Source organism: Thecamonas trahens (genome assembly GCF_000142905.1).
Source record: "Thecamonas trahens ATCC 50062 unplaced genomic scaffold supercont1.15, whole genome shotgun sequence".
In the NCBI taxonomy this organism is placed as follows: domain Eukaryota; order Apusomonadida; family Apusomonadidae; genus Thecamonas; species Thecamonas trahens.
In genome coordinates, this window is record NW_013657665.1 from 320,429 (window position 1) to 339,632 (window position 19,204).

Genomic DNA, 19,204 nt, shown 5'->3' on the forward strand with positions numbered 1-19,204 from the left:
GTGTCAGGCGACAGCGTTTCGCCGATGGACTACTGGTCGAAGGTGGCTTGAGCAAGCGCCTTGGTGTACCCCTCGATAAGCAGTGTGATGGAAAGGCAGCTGCTCGAAAGCCGGCGCTGGTCCTTGTCCGGAGCAAACTCCGACACTTCACGATACTACGACAGATCACTCTGGGACCGCCATTGCTGTTCGCAAATGCACGTCCACGGAGGAGCATCGTCCGGGGCTAACGCAATCTCCACCACCTCGGAGACAGATTCGCCCTCGATGCGCGCAAGCTCGCCATCGAGCGCAATCGCGATTTTGCTAAAAAGAACCCACACGTCGCGGCGTATGTGATGGATCAATGTGTCCGTCGTCCAGACGCCGTACAATGCCTTGGCGTGGTAGCCGTAAACCTGCCGCAGCTGCTCCGGGGTCACCTCGGGGTCAAAGAGACAAGCGAAAAGCAACTCGTCTTGCTGCACAAGGCACTTGAGTTTGGATGAGGGCTGGCCACCAGCCTCTTTGTCACTTTCCCAGCTTACACACCTCTTCTTTGCCCCACCACACACAGACAACATGCGGCGCCAGATGGCAGGACCCGGGACCAACAAGCACAAGGATGGTCCCAACATTGACGCGGGTACGGAGCCCTCTCTCCCCCTCTACCCACCCCGTTCTCCTTCTTCCCCTCCCCCTCCTTCTCTGCGCTGCCCCACCTTCTCCGTGTCTCGCACGAAGCGTGCTGCCTCTCTGCTCGGGTTCTTCCGAAACGCAAGAAAGGTCGCAGGTGCCCCCCCCCCCACACACCCACAGACTCACCCCCCCCACACTCCCACACCCACCCCCTCCCACACACAGGCAAGTACGCTCCCGCCGCAAACACCGCCGGCTTTCGCCGCACTACCATTGCTGCTGGGTACGTTCATTCTCCTCCAACCGCCTCTCCCTCCCCCCTTCCTTCCCCCCCCTCCCCCCCCCCCCTCCGTCACCAAGCCACTTGCCCCAAGCGGCAATGATCATCGCTGGTTCAGGTGCCACGTTTTTTTTTTCGCCTGTCCTCCGCGCTCGGCACTCACGCACAAACCCAATCCACACAGCCCGACCTCGCAGGAGGCCAAGGTGACTGTTTCTGGCAATGATGCTGGAAAGCTTGCTGCTGCTGGCGGCTCTGGCGACGGCTACCGCCGCACCACTATTGCCGCTGGCCCAACCTCGCAGGAGGCCAAGGTGACTGTTTCTGGCAACGATGCCGGAAAGCTTGCTGCTGCTGGCGGCTCTGGCGACGGCTACCGCCGCACCACCATCGCCGCCGGCCCGACCTCGCAGGAGGCCAAGGTCACCATCTCGGGCAACGATGCCGGCAAGCTCGCAGCTGCCGGAGATGCTGGCGACGGCTACCGCCGCACCACCATCGCCGCCGGCCCGACCTCGCAGGAGGCCAAGGTCACCATCTCGGGCAACGATGCCGGCAAGCTCGCAGCTGCCGGAGATGCTGGCGACGGCTACCGCCGCACCACCATCGCCGCCGGCCCGACCTCGCAGGAGGCCAAGGTCACCGTCTCGGGCAACGACCCAGGCCTCCAGGCTGCTGCAGGTGCGCCGCCGCCGTCGGGTGGGTACCGGTCGTCGACGACGACCACCGCCGCTGGCCCCACGGCATCGGCCGACACCAAGGTTGCTGTCTCGGGCTCGGACCCCGGCCTGCGCGAGGGTGTTGGTGCCGCCGACGGTGGCTACCGCGCGTCGACGACCTCGACCGCTGCCGGCCCTGGTGCCGCCAACACCGAGGTCAAGGTTGGCCTCGACCCGGGCCTTCAGGCCCCTGCCGCCGACAACGCGTACTAAGCTCCATGCAGGAGCTGCAGACTAAACTCCCTGCCTTTATGATCAAACTCAGGCCTCGCGCCGCGCGAGCATCATCGCCACCATCACTAGCACGCACACTTGCACAAGCTGCGCCACCACGCCAGCATCGGCCAACCACTGTCGCGGGCTTCGCCGCCGCGCCGCCGCCTCGGCCGCCCGCATGCCCTGAACAAGCTCCCGATTCGTCTGCTCGAGCTCGCCGAGCCGACGCAGCACATCGTGTGTGACTGCTGACTCGAGCGGCGTCACCGTGCCCGATCGCGCCTTCTCCTTGTACTGCTTGGCCATTCGCCGCTGGACCTGGGCCAGCGCCCGTCCACGATGCCCGCCGTTCGAGTACGCCCGCAGCATCAGCCCACCGGCTCCTTCGTCTGACGATACTGATGAATCGAGTGAGAGCTCCGAGTCCTCAACCTCGTCGTCGTCGTCATCGTCCTCGTCGCCATGCATGTCGCCACCGTTGTCGGCCTCGGACCCGTCACCCATTCCGTCGCCAGAGCCGGTGCCGGCGAATGAGCCGGTGAGTGCAAACGGGCGGATGACGCCGCCACCACGATCGCGATCGCACACACCCCGATGGCTCACTACCGTGTTGGCGTACGCGTACTCCCACACGTCGTCGTCGGCAAGAGAGACAAACAGCGACGGTGCCCGCCCGGCGCCCGGTGCCCGCTTGTGGGCTTGCACCCGCTCGCGGGCAGCCTGCGCGCCGACGGCGTTGCCGTTGCGCAGTGCCGTCACCGTCTCGCGCCACACCTTGGCCGACTCAAACTCGGCACAGTTGTCGTCGGCCGCACCATACCGCTCCATGTTGGCGGCCATGGCAAGGATGGTGGCATTCGAGACGTCGAGCTCCCACGCCTCGGAGTCGCCGCCGCCCTCACCGACGTCGCGCTCCACGCGGACCGAGTCGTTCCACTTGCCCGACAGAGTGAAGAGGGTCTTGCCACGCGGTGGTGAGTCGGGCCCGGTACGCTCGCCCCCGGGTGTCACAGGCAACTCGTCATCACCGCGCTCGCCATCGCCCTCGCGCTCACGCTCGCGCTCGCGCTCGGCCTCGCTGCTGACGACTTCGACCACCCGGCCGGACACGTTGTGGAACGAGCCGCCAAACAGGCCACGCGACTCAAAGTTGAGCGTCGCGGCAAGGCCCGATGACGGGCACACCACACTCGCCTCACCCACATAGTCAACAGCCACCGATCCCAGCGGCAGTCCCGTGGCCCGCATCAAAGGCAGCGTCACCGTGTACACCTCCGAATGCGCCAGAAACATCAGGTCAATGACAGACGCACTCGACGGCCCACCCTCGACGCACCACCCCTTGTACACCGAGTCAAAGACCAGCGAGCCGTTGGCCACAAACCCGGCGTCGCGGTTAGTCATGTAAAATCCGGTGGCATGCGGCGACGAGCCGAGATGCTCCGCCACAAAGTGCGTCACAAGCGGCGGCGAGCCCGGGAGGCTGGTGTCGTCATCGGTCGGTCGCGGCAGTGCAAACAGCTCGCGGTGGACCTCGCCCGGCAGCGGCGTAAGTGGCAGCCGCAACAGCGCCCCGTCCATTGCGTTGATGTTGAGAACGTGAAGGACCCACTGCACAACCGCAACCATCCGCCGCGGTGCAGAATCGATCTGCTTGATTGACGCAAGGTACGGCGACGATAGCCCGAGGTCGCCCAGCCGCTGCAGCAGCGACCGGTCTTGGTAGACAAACGCCGGGAGCGAGACAGAGTCCAGCGACGCCCCGTTCCGCAGATGCCCAATCGCAAGCCGCACAAGCTCCAGCTGCTCGGCAGAGAGCGCGACCTCGACCTGCGGCAGCGCACGGCCCAGCCCGAGCGGAGCCCGCACGTAGCCAGCGTGAAGAACCCGGATCCACGCCTGGAGCCGCGTCTCACCGCGCTTTGGCGTCACTGTGTTGGCCAGCGCTCGCCAAGCTGCCGCTGCGCTCTCGGCCCCCTGGCTCTGCTCTAAGCTCAACCGCTCGCTCGCTGCCGACCCGGCTCCGGATCCGCCTCCCGGCTCGCCTCCACCGGTCCCAACCCCAGCCCCGGCACCACCCCGGCTCTCGCCGTTGGCCAGTCCGCCAGACGTGCCAAGAGTAGCGGCGCCGACCCCACTCCCATTCGACACCCGCCGCGAATTGTCCAGTAGTGCAAGGTTGCCGTGGCGGAGCGTAAACTGGTTGTGCTTGGGATGGTACGGCAGAGGCAGATGCGCGTCGGCGTAGGCCACGGCCGATCGCAGTGCTGCCAGCCACGCTTCCATCTCCTTCCGCAGCGGAACCCGGAGGACGCAGTGGTCGGTGGCTATCTTTTTGGACATGATGCGGCGGCCCTGGGGGTGGTAGATCTTGAACGAGAACCCGCGCCGCCGCGACGGCTTCTCCACCACCTTGCAACCGTGAATGTAGACGTAGACCGAGTGCTTCCGCGACGTCGGCCGCCGGAAAAACAGCAGCTTGCCCGGTTTGAGCACCATCCACTTGTTCTTCCACCGCTGAAAGGTGCCCCGCAGCTTGACCCATCCGCTCATGATCACATCGCCCGTACCGCCGCCGACCCGCCCCACGCCCCGCCAGCCGATCTCGCCGCCACTGATCTCCACCACCTCAACCTCGTCCCGCCCGCCGCCGCCGCCGCCGCCGCCGCCGACCCCGCCGCCATCGTCCAAGCCACCGCCGAGCTCGCCGCCGACCCCGCCACCGCCAACAATGCCACCAGCCGGTCCGCCGCCAGGACCACCCGCACCACCGCCGCCTCCACCTCCTCCTCCCCCAGCGCCTGGCTTGCCATTGGCATTGGTCTTGGCCTTGGCCTTGGCCTTGGTCTTGGTCTTGACCTTGATCTTGCTCCCGCCGCCGCCCCCGCCGCCACCGCCACCAGGCAGGCCATGGCCATCGGGCATGCCACCAGGGCCGCCGCGGTGGGCAGCAGCCCGGCAGCCACAGTGCTCGCAGCCGCCGCCTCCAGGCGCAGGAGCCACATACTGCCGGCACCCGCCACACTGCCGGCAACCACCCAGTCCGCTGCCGTCCCCACCACGCCCCTCTGTCCGTGCTCCTGTAGGCATGGACGAGTCGAGTCTGCCACAGAGTTGCCGCTGCGGCCCCTGTCGGCGGTGTCTGCCCGACAGGCGAACCGTTTTCATCTCGCCCGTCCTCCTGCAGCTGACGGCAGGCTACAGAGGTCATTGGGCGGCCTCGCTCGCCTGGCAAGCCTATTTCTACCTTTACACGCATGACTTTGGCGTTGCTGTGCTCAGCCAGAGTGACCATCGGCATCAAGGCAACAATCATGCCTCAGTCTCCTCGCCTGAAGCCTGGGCCGTCTCGTCCGACGACGAGGCATGGCCGACAGGCCGCCCGGCCCAGATCGAGGCCGCCGAGGCCATAATCTTGCGCGACTTGTCCTCCTTCTCCTTTGACTTGGTCTCGGAGAGCTTAGAACGGAGCTCGAGGAACGACGACTCGAGCTGAGCCGCAATCTCGGCCTCGACCATGGCCGTCCGCGAGAGAAGCCGGCCCTCGGCAATAGCCTCCATCCGGGCCTTGAACTCATCCTCGTAGAGGTGGGCGTAGTTGACAAGCAAGTTGCGGAGCGTAATTGTTGACGCCAGTTCGCTGTTGACCGAGACATCCGATGAGATTTGCCGCGCGAGCGTGTCCGACCCGCTGGCACCCCCACCGGCTGCCGACACCGCGTCTTCGGAGATCTTGGCGAGGTGATCCTCCATCGCACCAGCCAAACGATGCGCAAACTCGACCCGCAACTCGTCAGCGTCGGCGACAACCTTGCGGAGCGTGGTGAGCTCATCAAGCAGCGCCCGGTTCATCGCGGCAGAGATAGTTAGCAGGGCCTGGAGCATGGCCACGTCATCATTGCCGGACCGGTCCGCCATGGCCTCCGCCATCTTGTCACGGAAGAGCTTGGCGTAGCCGGGGCCAAACGTCGCTGCCCACTCGAACAGCTGCTCGCGCTTCGACGCCACTTGCTGCTCAATCCGGCCCTCGAGTGCCTTGTGCGCAGCCGCCGCTGCTGCCGCCTCACTCTGCGCCGCCTCGAGCGCAATCACCGTCTGGGTGTGCGCGTCCTGCGACGCCCGGAGCTCGGCATCGAGCGATTCGGCCCGCGCCTCGGCGGAGTGGCACCGGCTCTCCAGCGCGTTGATAGAGCTGTGCAGGCCGGCTGCAGCGGCCTCAAGCTCGGCACTCTTAGTTGCCTCGAGTGTCACCTTGTCTGCTGCCGACTTGTGCGCAGCCGCAGCCTCATCCGCGCGGTGTTCGGCGGCCGCCAGCGCCGCCTTGAGCCGAGCAATCTCGTCGGTGGCATCTTGCAGCGACTTGAGCTTCTGGCTCACGTCCTCGCCGAGAACAAGCTTGGCTGACTCGAGCGTCGCCAGCTGGGCATTGGCCGCGTCTAACGCCTTCACCGCCGTGCTCAGCTGCTGCTCAAGAACCGCTTGTCGTGCCTCGTGGCTCTCGCGGGCAACGTCAGCTGCGGACTTTGCCGCTTGCAGTGCCGTCTCTAGCCGCACCACCTCAGCCGACGCTGCCGCTGCCGCAGCAGTCTTGGCCGCCACCTGCGACTCCAACGCGATCCGTGCTTGTTCGACCTGGGCGTGCTTTGCTGCGAGAGTGGCCAGATCGGTCTTGGCCGTCCCCAGCTGCTGCTCGAGCATGACAATCCGTGCCTTGAGCGCTGCCGTCGCCGACTCTTGTGCCGTGAGTGAGTTCGACTTGGTCGTATGCACCGAGTGCAGGTCCTTGTGCTCATTCACCAGCGCGTGGTACTTGTCCGACAGCTCGCGGTTGGCCACCTTGAGGGCCGCAATCTCTTCGTGTGCCTTGTCAGCATCTGCAGTCGCTGCAGCCAGCTGAGACTCGACGCGCGCTCGCGCCGCGCTCTCGTTGGACAACTGCGCGTTCAGCGCCGAGCCGGCGTCGAGTGCAGCGTCGCGGGCGGCGCGCGCCGCCGCGTGGTGCTCAACTTCGGTGGCGAGCTTCGACTCGGCCGCCGTCACCTTGTGCTGCAGCTTGGTGATGACATCCGAGTCGGAGAGCTCCGCGATTCGAACCTGGAGCGACTCGACCTGCGCCGCCAGCGATGCCGCCTCGGCTCGGAGCTGTGTATTGGCCTCGGCCCCAGCGCTGAGCTTGTCTGCACACACGGCATGGTCGTCGACAATATGCTGCATGCGAGCCTCGAGCTTGGCCTTTTCTGCGCTCGTCTGAGCAAGCTCTGCACGGAGCTCGTCGAGCTTGGCTGTCGCCGTCGCCGCCGCTGCCGCCACTTCGTCGTGCCGCGCCGCTGCCGCCGCAAGCGCAGCATGGTTATCGCGGACGTTGGTCATCATCTCGCTCTGCAGCGAGGCTAGGGCAGACGTCGCCGATGCTGCCGCCGACGTCTGCTCCGCAACAGCCTGTTGAGCCGCGGCAAGCGCGTCTACGGCCTCGTCGCGGGCAGTGCGCGCGGCTATCGCGTCTGCCTCGACCTCGGCCGCCACTGCCCGCGACTTCGCCAGCACCTCGCTCAGTGATGCCACTTGGGCGGCCAGCTCGTCAATCCGTGCCGACGCCGCCGCAGACTCTTCAGCAGCTGCCGCACGGAACCCGTTAAGCTTCGCCTGCTCGGCCTCGAGCGCAGCAACGGCGTCGTCACGGGCAGAGAGTGCAGCTTGCAGCTCGCGGGCTTGATCGCGCGCAGCAGACTTGACCGTCGCATTTTTGGCTTTGGACGCCTTGAGCGAAGCCATGAGCTTGTCGTTGGCGGCGAGCGCAGCGTTGAGCGACTCTGCGAGCGACGCACGATCGTGGACTACCGCCGTGGCTTCCGAGTGGACATTGTTGAGGGAGGCGGCGTGCGCCTCGATCGCACGCAGTCGCTCGACCTCGGCCTTGAGCGTGTAGACCTGCGACCGGAGCTCGTTGTGGGCCCGCAGCTCTGGTGCAAGCTCGAGCGCAGACCTCAGCGAGGCAACCGATGCCTGCTCGTGTGCGAGCTCGGCCTTGAGGTTGGCGTTGGCATCGCGAAGGTTTGCAATGGTGGCGGCAGTAATGTCGGTGCGGGCAAGCGCGTCGTTGCGCTCGGACACCGCCCGAGCCGTCTGGGCTTTGAGCAAGTCGACTTGTTCGCGCAGGCCGTTGGTAGCGTGCTCGACTCGAAGATTGGCCTCGGTTTGCGAGAGCCGGTGCGCCGCGCGCTCAGATTCCAGCTCGGCGCGGAGCTCATTGGCGATTCGGCGCTCGGCCGCGAGCTGCTCGTTGTTAGCATCTGCGGTCCACGAAACAATCCGCCGAACGGCAGCCTCGACACCGGCACGGATGCTCTTGTTTCGCGAGGGGACGAGGAACTTTTGCAGCTGGATGAGGTCGAGAAGATCAAGGTGGTCCGCGTGCCGGCCCTGAAGGGCCTGAGTACGGATCGCCGGGTCCGGCGCAGTCAGCGCCACAAAGGCGAGACCGTCGCAAATGGCGTAGACCCACTTCCACGACGCACGACGCTGAGTCTGCTTGTAGAGGAAGGTCTGCAACTGGACAAGCGCAGCCGCTGACGAACGCGCAGCCATAAACATGCTCGAGAGAAGCACGGCTGGCGGGAACCAGTTCTTGGGCTTGGTCTGGAGCGAGGAGCCGACAAAGTACCCAATGGCCTGCGAGAGGCTGGCGTCGGCGACAACCAGGGAGAGTGTTGCCGCTGTCTCGGGCGGGAGCGTGCCGTCCAGTGAGGCATTCAGCGCATGAAGGGCGCAGACTGCGCGCGCCGCTGCATACGCTACATTGGGGTTGCCCTTGTTCCGCGATCGCTCGACTGCCGCCACTGCGGCCGGCAAGGCGCCGACCGAGACCAGCGCGTCCAGACCGATCTGCAAGTCGTGGCGGGCCACAGCCTCAGCGTCAGCGGCGAGGCCGGTGGGTGCCGGCGGATTCTCGACCGACGCCGGTGCGAGCAGAAGCCGGTGGAGGAGGAGAAGCGCTTCGACAGTTGCGGCGTACGTCTTGAGCAGCCAAAAGTGCCGCTCAGCTGCAAGCACGTTGTGCTTCGAGTAGCCAGCAACCGATCCCAGTGCTGAAAGCAGCACCCGCTCCAGCCAAAGCAGCGGAGGAGCAAAGCGTGTCGTGGCCGCAAACGACGCCAGTGCCAACTCCCACACCTCGGCGAGCAGACGAGCTCCCTTGCGGACTTCGAACCGATCGAGACGATCCTGCAGCTCGTTCCGCGCAGCGTCGACCTCTGCCGCTCCACTGTTTCGCCACACGTCTGCGCTCGCCATCAGTCCTGCCCGGGCCACCAGCTCTGCCACCGATGCCTGCTCGGGTGCGGCATCAGCGGGAGTACGTTTGCGTGGCGACGACGTCCGCCGGCGCCTGGTACGGATCTTTGTCTTCGACCTGTTGGCGCTTTTCCTTGCACCCGGTCTCGCTACAACATGAGCTCCATCACCATTCCGTGGCAAGGAGAACCGTGTGGCATTTGGTAGAGCGCCCGTCGACGACGATGAGTCCCAGTCCGAGTCGCTCAGGAGAGCCGACGCTGTCAACGGAACAGCGGCAGCAGCAGCCGCACTGCCAGTGGAGGCAGGGGCCGGCGACGAGTACGAGAGACCCTCCGAGGACGACATGGTGGGATGGGAGGAGGGGCGGTGTGAAAGAAGAGGGTGAGGGTGACGTGTGCAGGGGGCAAGGTGGGGTGGGGGGGAGGTGGACGTGGGGAACAAGATCCGTTGCCTCCTCGCTGCGGCGGAGGGAGCGGCGTCGGGGCGGTGGCGGAGAAAAGGGGGAAAATACGAGGTTTACGAAACCTGGACCGTGTGGTCGTGCTGGAGGAGGTTGATGCCCTTGGCAATGCGGTCAGCGGTACGCTGGCGGTGCTTGGCGACGAGCGAGAGCGAGGTAGCGCGGCGGCCCCAGACCAGGCCAAAGAGAGCGAGGAAGTCAATGACCATGGTGGAGGGGTTGAACTGCCACCAGAGGCCCTCGGCAGCGCGGTAGTCTGTGGGGAAGGCGTGGTGGAAGTTGTGCCAGCCCTCGCCCATCGAGATGAGCGAGACCACGAGGTTCTCGGCAGCGTGGATGAGGTTGTTGTAGGGGCGGTAGCCGTGCGAAATTGCATGGGCAAGCGAGTTGACGCACCAGGTGCAGTGGAGGACAAAGACATGGCGGAAGACGCCAAGGATCCAGAACGAGGCCCAGGCATTGCCGGTGTAGTAGTAGCCAAGCATGGTGGGGAGCGCGTAGCAGAAAACAAGGACCGACGGCAGGTAGTACTTCTGCTGCAGGGTGACGACCGGGTCCGAGGTCAGGTCCGAGAGATCAAGCTTCTTGCCAGCGGCAATAACCTCGGGGCGCTTGCGGAGCATGACCCAGCCCATGTGGGCGTGGAACATGCCGTCGGCGGCGTTGTACGGGTCGGCCGGCGTCTCCGAGCCCATGTGGTGGACGCGGTGGTCGCGCGCCCACTCAAAGATCGAGCCCTGGTAGGCCATCGAGTTGACCATGGCAAGGGCAATACGGACAACAATGTGCGCCTGGTACGACTTGTGCGACCAGAGCCGGTGGACGCCCATGGTGATGCCAAGGCCGGAAATGGGCCAGAGGATGCCGAGGCCGAGCGCCGCCAGAAAGAGGCCGTGCGGCACGGTAAGCGCGAGGCCGATGCCGTAGAGAGCACCAACGTGGACAACCGCCAGGAAGAAGACGTTGAACCAGACAATGTCCTCGCGGGTGTAGCCCTCGGGCGTCCACTTGGCCACAAAGGCGTCAACCACCGAGTCCAGCGAGGTCAGCGTCGACTCGCCGGCCGCACGCGTGTCAGTGTTCCGAGGTGACGAGGCCTTGGCCTTACCGCCAAACCGCTCCTTCATCACAGACGACATGGTGGGACTTCTCAAGTTGTAGCTGAACTAGTACAAGATGTGAAGAGAAAAGTGGTGGAGGAGTGTGAAGTGCGGGGAGGGGAGGGAGGGGGGAGGGGGGGGGGGGGGGCCTGGGGGGGGGAGGGGCACGTGACCTGCGTGGATGGAGATGGTGCCACGTCGGACAAGGGGACACGGAAATGGATTGGGTTGGGCGCAATGTGTCATTTTTTATCGTGACAGCACAGAGAAACACTATTGATATGGCGCAGGGATGTATATGTATGGCGCAGGGATGAATGGCGCAGGGATGAATGGCACAGGGAGGTAAGACAGGGGGGGGGGCAGTGCTACTGCCATCAGGTGATCGAGCGTGCAGCAAGCTTGAGACGGAGTCTGATCTGGCGGACAAACTCCTTGAACGAGAGTGTCTTGGCCGGCGAGAGCTGGGTATCGAGGAGAAACTTGCGGAGGAGAGCCGGAGAGAGCTGCTCGCGGAAGCGGCGACAGATGATGTGCATGGCATCCTCGACGGTGATAAAGCCGGATGACTCGGGATCGTACATGAGAAACTCGACGAGGTTGAGCAGACGCGACGGCGAAAACTCAGACGCTTCTTGCGGGGCGCGATAGTACATGCTCTCGATGTCTGCGAGGGTGAGAAAGCCGTCTGCGTCCGAGTCGCACTCCCACACGATGTCGTCGACACGGGCCCGCGTCACAGAGACGCCGATGGTGCGGAACGCCAGCTGGATGTCCTTGGCGCTAATCTTGCGGCGCTCATGCACATCCAGCCGCTGGAAGACTTCGGCCAACCGATCCTCCTCTGTTTCTTGGTACTCCTGCGCAAGCCGCAGACGTGGGAATGTGAGTCCAGGCCTGTCGGGCCCAGCCGCCGACCAACACCACCACCGCCGCATGCCACACGTTTCAGCCTCCCGCCTCGCTTCACAGCAGCACCCGCCCTCCTGTCGGCACCCAAATACACATGCTGCAGGTGTGTGTTCATACCATGCGGAAAGCTTTCCCTCGCTGCGTCTCTAGTGGCTCACGAGAGCGGTGGGGAGAGTGGGCACTCCCGCACTCATACCGGCGCTACGGCACGGCTGTCCGTTGCGGCTACAGGCCGCGGACATGCAGCGCATCGAGGAGGGTCGCCGATGACCAGGCCTGGGTTGGGCAAGAGAACGGACACTCGGCGCCGTCAGGATTGACAAGCTCGGGCATGCCGTGCCAAACATCGGTCTCCAGGTGCTCGGCGTGCGGATGAAGGATCGAGTCGATCGAGGCGCCCACGTCGAGCTCGCTCCCAAAGAACACGGCGAGGGCACGGAGGAGGTAGCCGAGCGGCCAGACCCACTCGGGGCCCTGGTGGTAGTTGAAGCCGGCGGCAGTGGCGTATGCGTCCGAGTCAGTTGAGTTGTCGTAGACCGGCGCATAGTGTGGATCTCGCGGATCGAGCGTCCTCATCCCGAGCGTGCCGACGAGCGTGTCGGTGAGCGTCCGCAGGCACGCCTTGGCGTGGTCGGCATCAAACAACTCTGGCGCAACTGCCAACGCCACCGCACAATTGGGCCGCAGCTGCCAGTCGGTCCACCCGTGGCTCGCCCCGACGCAGTCCTTGTATACTCCGGTCGTCACTGCCCAGCAGCCGGGGCCATCGCCCGCCGCAGGCTTGAGCGGTATGTAGAACGCAGGCTCAAAATTGCTCGCGATACGCTCGTACCAAGCTGCTGGTGTGAGCGCGCAGGAGCTCAAGCCCCAGGCTGCGGCCGCTTCATCGCTAGGCAGTGCTAGACTGGCTACCAGCCCGGTCTTTGCCAGCCATCGCAGGACCGCGGCGCAGAGAGCAACCAACTCGATGGCCGAGCCGTCACGCGGGGTGGCTGGCACTCCGGCGTTGCCTGCCCGCGACGACGAGCCCATCTTGTCCATCCACGTCCCACAGTTGGCAGCCGAGCCGCCGTGCACAAAACCAGTAGCAGGCGCAACGCCGGCTGAGACGTTGAAGCCGGCGTCCGACATGTGCGCATCGAGCTCTCCGCCGGCGTTTGTCTCGCGGAACTGGATGCCAGCCAGGTGCGCTTCCAGAATGTGGGCAGCGACGTCGACGAGCGATACCACTGGCCTGCTCTCGTCCCATGGCGCGTCAAGCACAACCGCGTGCGGATTCGTGAGAAAGGCACGAGCGCCGTCGCCGCCAAGTGCATCGTAATCGACGAGGGCGTGTAGGAACCACCACGAGGCGTCGCGCGCGTTGTAACGCGGCTTTTTGCCGCCGTCAACAGGTTGGGAATGAGGCCGTGACGAACAGTCCTTGCAAAGTTGATGAGCAGCTTCTCGGCGTCGGCTACGCGCCCAGTGACGAGGAACAGGCCACGGAGCGCGATAAAGGTGTCGCGGCCCCACTCGCGCATAAAGCCGGCCGAGAAGTGCGGGAGGCCTGCGGCGAGCGAGCCTGTCGGGACCTCGGCCGTTGGCCCAAAGACCTGGAACGAGGTCATTGCCAGTCGCTGCGTCAGCGTGCTTGCGCTTGGAGGCAGGTTGGGGCAGAGCGCGAGTGCGCGCGCAGTCAGCGCGTCGACCGCCGCACGGACCACGGCGAAAAAGTAGCGAGGGACAAAAACGGCAGGCAGCGCGAGGACGTGGCCAACTGCCTTGCCCAGCCACTCTCGGAAGGCTGCAAGGCCGTGCAGCACCTCGCCAAACTTGGACAAGTACACATCGAGCCGGTCCAGCGAGTACTGCAGCGCCCACCCGCCGGCACGCAAGTTTGCACACACCGGTGCGCCCATGTCGGATGCCACCGCAGCCGCCCGCAGTGGATCATCAAAGCCTTGCAGGCCGGCGTAGACAAGCGGCCCAGCGCCCGGCACGTGGTACACCCCTCGCCCGACTGCGTTCTGCTCCTCAGCCTCGCACCGGTACAGCGCCACGTTGATGGCAAGCCCGTTGCACTCTTCCACAGCGCGCGTCAGGCTCGGATGCTCGTCTCCATCGACGTGCTCGGCCAGCCACGCCGCGCCAAGAGCGGCCGCGCTGCCGGGCGCCCACGCCGACGTCGTGAATGCCAGTACTCCGCCGACAGGCAGCAGCCGCAGATCGAGCTCGCTCGACGCTCGGTCGTAACCGAAGAGACCCTGCTGTGGCAATGGTGGCTCCCAGGTGCCCGATGTGTACACAAAAGCGTGGTCGCGCCAAAGCGTGAGCTTGGCGCCCGAAAGCCCATTGATATAGTCGTCATCCTGCGTAAAGCTCGACGCAACAGCCTCGTCAAGCTCAAGGCTTGCCGCAAAGGCAAGCCTGGTGATTGGCCCCGGGAGCGTGATCGACTCGGTGGAGCGGGCCGGGGCTAGCGCACAGCGGACCACAACGACAATGCCGTCCTGGCTCTCGGCGTTGGCGCGAGTGAGGACGATGACGTCACCGCAGGCCTCGACGTGGAACTCTGAGTACGCACCGGCGGCGGCGACGGCTGCAAGGTCGTGGATGGCGGCCTTGAGCGGCGTAAAGATAAAGGCGCCTGAGTTCGGCACCGGGTACAGCCGCGCTTCAGTGACTACGTTGAGGTGGTGCGGGACAAGCCAGTCGTAGCCCCAGTTGGAGCCCGTGTCTGAGGCGGTCAGACCGATGAGCGCCGCGAGGCCGAGAGCATGCTCTATCGGAAAGAGCTCCGCCACAGCCGGATTGTCGTGTGTCGCCTCGTAAACGATGGCGCCCGGCTTGTGACGCGGGACGTGCGGTGGGACTCCTGCGAGCTCCCGCGATAGCGCTGCCACCGGAAGCCGCGCGCCCGAGTAGGTGTACAGAAAGTCGGCGAGAGCCCGCGGCGAGGTGACATGAAGGCCCTCGCGGATGAGGTTGTGGATGCCGAGATGCGCTACATACTCCGCGTCACGCTCAGCGCTCGGGGTAAAGAGCTCAGCCATGACGTAGAGGTTGGGACGGATGGCGCGTGCAGCATCGAGCAGCGCCTCGGCAACGTGCATCGGTGTCGAGTGGGCGTTGTCGATGCGAAAGCCGTCAAAAATGCTCGCCATGGTCTCGGTGTACGCAACCATCTGCTTCCACGCAGCTGGTGAGTCGGCCGGTCCCGAACCGTACCGCAGCTTGACGAGATCGCCCCAGATGTTGACGGCGCGGCGGAGGTAGTCGAACGAGGCCGGGCCCGCAAAGTCGACTGTCGGATCGGCGCCGACCCATCCGTTGTTGGCCACAATGTACTGCGGTGTGGCCTCGGCCGAAGCATCGTCAACGAGCCGGGTAAAGTACGACGGAGCAAGCGGCGCGTCGGCCGAAATCGAGACTCCAGCGCGCGGCCCGTTGCCAAGCCGCTCCCAAGCCAGCGTGCCGCGGAGCGCAGCGAACGCGGCCGCCACATGCTCGTCGTACTCGCGGTAGTGTGGAAGATTGATGAGGTCGCACGCCGCGCGCAGCGAGGCCTCATCGCCAAAGGCTGTCAGCAGGAGAGGAAGGTGGGGCCGGAGCGGAAAGCGGGCGCCTGGAATACGGGTGATGCCTGACGGGGACGCGCAAATGTGGGCAACTCGCTCGTCGACCGAGAGGTGCGCAAGTGCTGGCGCCACTGCCGCGTACGGGTGCATGGCCCAGAAGGCGTGGGCCTCGGCGACGATGCCGTCAACGTCGATCACAAAGTACTCCCACAGCCGTAGCTCGGCAAATGTCGAGCTGCGAAAGGCGTCGAGAACGGCGTCAACGTCAGCATCGGATGCAGGCGTAGCCAGTGAGGGCGGGCAGGTGCTCGAGAATCGCGCGATAGCATCATCGAGTACAAAGGCAGGGATGAGGTGCGGCGAGTTGGCGAGCGAGTAGCAGACGTCTGGATTGTCGCGGATCCACTGCGACGACGCTGCGGTGTGGTTCCACACAACATCAACGACTAGTTCAAGGCCGAGTCTGGCGCGCAGCGAGTCTGCCGCGGCGGCGAGTGCATCCCACGAGCCGATGGCCGGCGCTGGGGAGAGCTGGTCGGCGATGGCGTAGGCCGATCCCGAGTCGCCGAGGGCCTGAACAGGCGTAAAGTGGATGGTCGAGTATCCTCCGGTCTGAGCCGGAGCAAGGACCTCTTCCCAGCGGTCGAGCGGGCCCATGCACTTTGCGAGGACAGTGGCGATGGCTCGCGGCGGCGAGGCCGGCAGGACGACGACAAGGGCGTGCTCGGCCGAGACGGGGCAAGAGCCGGTCTTTGCGCGCGGCATAACCACCTTGTAGCGATGCACACCCGGAGAGCTGACGGTGACGTCGGCGACGTATGCCCGCGCCGAAGCGTCAAAGGTCAGCGGCGTGGACGGCAGCTCGGTAGCCAGCCAGGGCGCTGTGCGCGGCGTGGCGGCCGGGGCGAGAGAGGCCGGCGCAGGCGTCGGCACCACCAGCTGGACCACATGTGGAAGGGACGGAGGGTGGATGAGGGTGAGGCCGTGGGGTGGGTGCCCACTGGGGGAGAGGCGCACCGTCGTCTGCATGTGGGACGGGTGCAGTGGGTGGGGAGTGGCATGCAGCACGAGGGCCGCTGCCGCTGGTCCGGGAACGGCGGGTCGACCAATGGCGTTTACTATGACCCAAGACCGTGGGCGTCATGACTTGCCGCGGGTGGTCGAATTGGTGAAGAGGAGCGTCTTCTTCTTGCCCTTTTTGCCCGACTTGCCCTTGGCACCACGGGCGCCGATGGGTTGGGACGGGGCGGTAAAGGCGGCAGAGGTGTGCGAGCGCGGCGAGCCCCACGCGCCCGAGGCCGGCGGCGATGAGGCTGCGGCGGGCGACGCCGGCGGCGGTGACGACGCCGGAGCACCCGGCTTGCCGAGCGCCGGAAACATGACAGCGTTGGAGACGAACCCGCCGCGCAGTGCGGCAGTGAACGTGTGACCAGAGTTGACCGCCTGCGAGCCGAGCTCGGGCTGGGGCGGCGGCGCAGCTGAGGCGGCGGCGGCAGCTGAGGCGGCAATGGCGGCGGCAAGCAACAGGTCGTCATCGTCGTCGGCAGTGGAGGCGCCACCAAAAGTGGGAAAGTCGGCGGCAGCGTAGCGCGGCATCGGCTTGTTGAGCCGAGTTCTCCACGACTGCTCGCGGGCGGTGGCGGCGGCGGCGGCGTCGCGTTCGGCCATGATGTCGGCCTGTCGGCGCTTGGCCGAACGCGAGGCGATGAGTTTGGCAAACTCGGCAAGAGTCTCGGGCGAGAGAATGCCGTCGTCAAACTCGAGCTCGGCAAAGACAAAGTTGGCGGTGAGCGGGAGGTGTGCCAGGTGCTTGTACCGCTTGCGGGTGGCAGGCATCTGTCGGTGCGGGTGGAGGGCAACAATCCGACCGGAGACCGAGTCGGGGAACGCCGCGTACGAGCCATACTCATGGAAGAGCATGCGGATGTTGAACGGGTCGAGGAAAACCATCTGCCCGTCGGCGCCCTGATAGAGTGTGTATGTCTTGGAGGCAGCGGCGTCATGGGGTGCCGCAGACTCTGGAGGCGCGCCGGTCGCTTTTGCTTCTTCCGCCGCGGCGTGAGCGGCGATGCGGTCGGCAACTCGTTCAAGAGCGAGGTCGACGGCAGGCAGAAACTCGGGCTCGCCCGACGAGACAAACTGGGCGCGGGCAGCGACGAGGCCGGCGTGTTCGGCGTGAAGCAGAGTCCCGAGCGTGGCCGAGTCGGCCGCAAGTGTACGGACAAACCGCGCGGCGTCCGGGCCAAGTAGATTAGGGCCCGGAAGCAAGTTTGCAGCGCGGACAGCAAGCGCGTCCGGGCCCGGCGGGAGGGCCACAATCGAGTCGACTTCGCGGACGAGCTTGCGGAGCGAGATGCGGGCACCACGCGCCACCGATGTGACTGGCTCAAAGACAACCGACTTGAGGGTTCGAAGCGAGACGTGAGCCTCGCACATCGGACACGGGCACAAATTTCCGGAGATGAGGTCCTCGTCGGCATTGCAGCCGCGTCCCGAGGTGACCGAGCCGCTGGTCATGACCGAGATGAAGCGGACAATGCAGACGTAGCAGTACACGTGGCCGCACTTGGTGACCTGCGGAATGGTCGGCGGATCGAGACAGATCGGGCACTTGAGCGGCGCATCTGCGTCGTCAAAGAGGAGGACGGCTTCGATGGCGTCCCAGTCCGTGTTCATGTCGATGGTGTGCATGGCGGCGACGCGGGCCGGGAGCGGGAGTGAGACGAGGAACCGGGCTGAGGCCCGGACATACTGGTCCTTGGAGAAGGAGATGGATGGCGACGCCGCGGAGCTGTTGCCCTCGCGCGCACGCTCACGCATCGCAGCCCGCGCCGCCCGGCCAGAGTCCCTCGCCGAGTACAGCTCGACCCGCGAGTCGTCAAAGTGGAAGCCGAGCATGCCCACGTCGACCGCCAGCTCGCGCTCGCCCTTGCGTCCCTTCCGCCGTCCGCTGCCAACTTCGCCACCTCCACCGTCGCCTGTGCGCCGCTGCTGCCGCGGCCGGCGTCGTCCAGACCGGCGTGGCATGCCCCTACGACGAAGAACGTGGTGAGGTGCCAGCGAGGCAGCGTCAGCCGTGTCGCCACTCGCGGTCTCTGGCCCGAAGGGTTCCTTCCAATCGATTCGGGAGTGCGGGACGGTGGACGGCGGAGCGCATGGCAATTTTTTTGTGGGTGGGTGGGTAGGGGGGGGGGGGGGATGAGGAAAAGGGGCTGTGTTGGAATACGTTTGGTAGGTAGAGCTGCAACAGGCACGCAAGGGTAGAGATAAAGGTATGGTAAAGGGAGATGAGGAAAGCGGAAAAGGGCTGCGATGGCGGCGTCTGCGGTGGGACTAATGAATGGCAGGTGATCGGCCGTGGTTGTCTACAGCCGCTGAATACACTGCTGGGACGAGAGACGAGGATACAGGAAGAAAGATCAGAGCATTCAAGATGAGACACGATGGCATGCAAGGAGTGAGCTCATCATCTCATCGGCCTGAGGGTAGTGGGAAGGGGGGAGGGGCAAGAAGAATCCGTTTTGGGGTGCCGAAAAAAAAAAAAAAAAAAGGTAGCGGCTGACAGACGATCAGGCTTGTACAGCTCTCTTCGACTCGCTCTCACACGCTCCGACTGGCGGAGGTGGGCAGCGAGCGATGGAAAAGTACCAAACGATGGGCGTGATTGGCGAGGGGACGTACGGCGTTGTGAGCAAGTGTCGTGTGCGGAGTGGAGGACAATATGTTGCTGTCAAGCGATTCAAAGAGTCTGACAAAGATCCCCTTGTCCGCAAGACCGCCATGCGTGAGGTCCATCTCCTCAAGCTCCTCCACCACGAGAACATTGTCCACTTGCTGGAGGTCTTCCGCCAGAAGGGCACCCTGCATCTGGTCTTTGAGTACTGTGAGAGGTACGTGTGACGGGAAGTGTCCTACCTGGGGGTGGACGAGGGTGACGGTTGTGAACAGGGATGTGAAAGGGGGTGTACATGGTGGTTCTGGTTGGGGCCGGGGGGGGGGGGGGGGGGGAGGGGGAGGAGGTCCTGGTCGCCGGTCCGCCATCGCCG

The 19,204-nt window shown here is 65.2% G+C and overlaps 8 protein-coding genes across 8 annotated transcripts in view; 2 read left to right on the forward strand and 6 right to left on the reverse strand.

Moving 5' to 3' along the window:
- Positions 1-561: 561 nt before the first annotated feature.
- AMSG_02572 (uncharacterized protein) lies at positions 562-1,830 on the forward strand (the record flags this gene model as incomplete). The annotated part of the gene is made up of 3 exons (XM_013904025.1): positions 562-625; positions 844-901; positions 1,083-1,830. 3 exons carry the CDS (start codon positions 562-564, stop codon positions 1,828-1,830), a joined length of 870 nt encoding a protein of 289 aa, XP_013759479.1.
- A 26-nt stretch (positions 1,831-1,856) lies between these two features.
- On the reverse strand, positions 1,857-4,758 carry AMSG_02573 (oxysterol-binding protein; the record flags this gene model as incomplete). Its single annotated transcript, XM_013904026.1, has 1 exon — positions 1,857-4,758. One exon carries the CDS (start codon positions 4,756-4,758, stop codon positions 1,879-1,881), a length of 2,880 nt encoding a protein of 959 aa, XP_013759480.1. The 3' UTR covers positions 1,857-1,878.
- A 308-nt stretch (positions 4,759-5,066) lies between these two features.
- On the reverse strand, positions 5,067-9,471 carry AMSG_02574 (uncharacterized protein; the record flags this gene model as incomplete). Its single annotated transcript, XM_013904027.1, has 2 exons — positions 5,067-9,250; positions 9,314-9,471. 2 exons carry the CDS (start codon positions 9,469-9,471, stop codon positions 5,146-5,148), a joined length of 4,263 nt encoding a protein of 1,420 aa, XP_013759481.1. The 3' UTR covers positions 5,067-5,145.
- Positions 9,472-9,625: 154 nt separating this feature from the next.
- AMSG_02575 (acyl-CoA desaturase 1) lies at positions 9,626-10,790 on the reverse strand. Its single transcript, XM_013904028.1, has one exon. It carries the CDS (start codon positions 10,723-10,725, stop codon positions 9,643-9,645), a length of 1,083 nt encoding a protein of 360 aa, XP_013759482.1. The 5' UTR covers positions 10,726-10,790; the 3' UTR covers positions 9,626-9,642.
- Positions 10,791-11,063: 273 nt separating this feature from the next.
- Positions 11,064-11,718, reverse strand: AMSG_02576 (outer dynein arm docking complex 3; the record flags this gene model as incomplete). Its single annotated transcript, XM_013904029.1, has 2 exons — positions 11,064-11,546; positions 11,716-11,718. 2 exons carry the CDS (start codon positions 11,716-11,718, stop codon positions 11,064-11,066), a joined length of 486 nt encoding a protein of 161 aa, XP_013759483.1.
- A 105-nt stretch (positions 11,719-11,823) lies between these two features.
- AMSG_02577 (uncharacterized protein) lies at positions 11,824-16,187 on the reverse strand (the record flags this gene model as incomplete). Its single annotated transcript, XM_013904030.1, has 3 exons — positions 11,824-12,972; positions 13,017-16,097; positions 16,176-16,187. 3 exons carry the CDS (start codon positions 16,185-16,187, stop codon positions 11,824-11,826), a joined length of 4,242 nt encoding a protein of 1,413 aa, XP_013759484.1.
- A 66-nt stretch (positions 16,188-16,253) lies between these two features.
- On the reverse strand, positions 16,254-18,114 carry AMSG_02578 (uncharacterized protein). Its single transcript, XM_013904031.1, has one exon. The coding sequence runs from the start codon at positions 18,054-18,056 to the stop codon at positions 16,299-16,301; it is 1,758 nt and encodes a 585-aa protein (XP_013759485.1). The 5' UTR covers positions 18,057-18,114; the 3' UTR covers positions 16,254-16,298.
- Positions 18,115-18,743: 629 nt separating this feature from the next.
- AMSG_02579 (CMGC/CDKL protein kinase) overlaps positions 18,744-19,204 on the forward strand; it is a 2,927-nt gene continuing 2,466 nt past the window's right edge. The window contains exon 1 of the mRNA XM_013904032.1: positions 18,744-19,048. Within this exon, the coding sequence (XP_013759486.1) occupies positions 18,795-19,048 (254 nt within the window). The 5' untranslated portion in view covers positions 18,744-18,794. The remainder of the gene's footprint in view (positions 19,049-19,204) is intronic.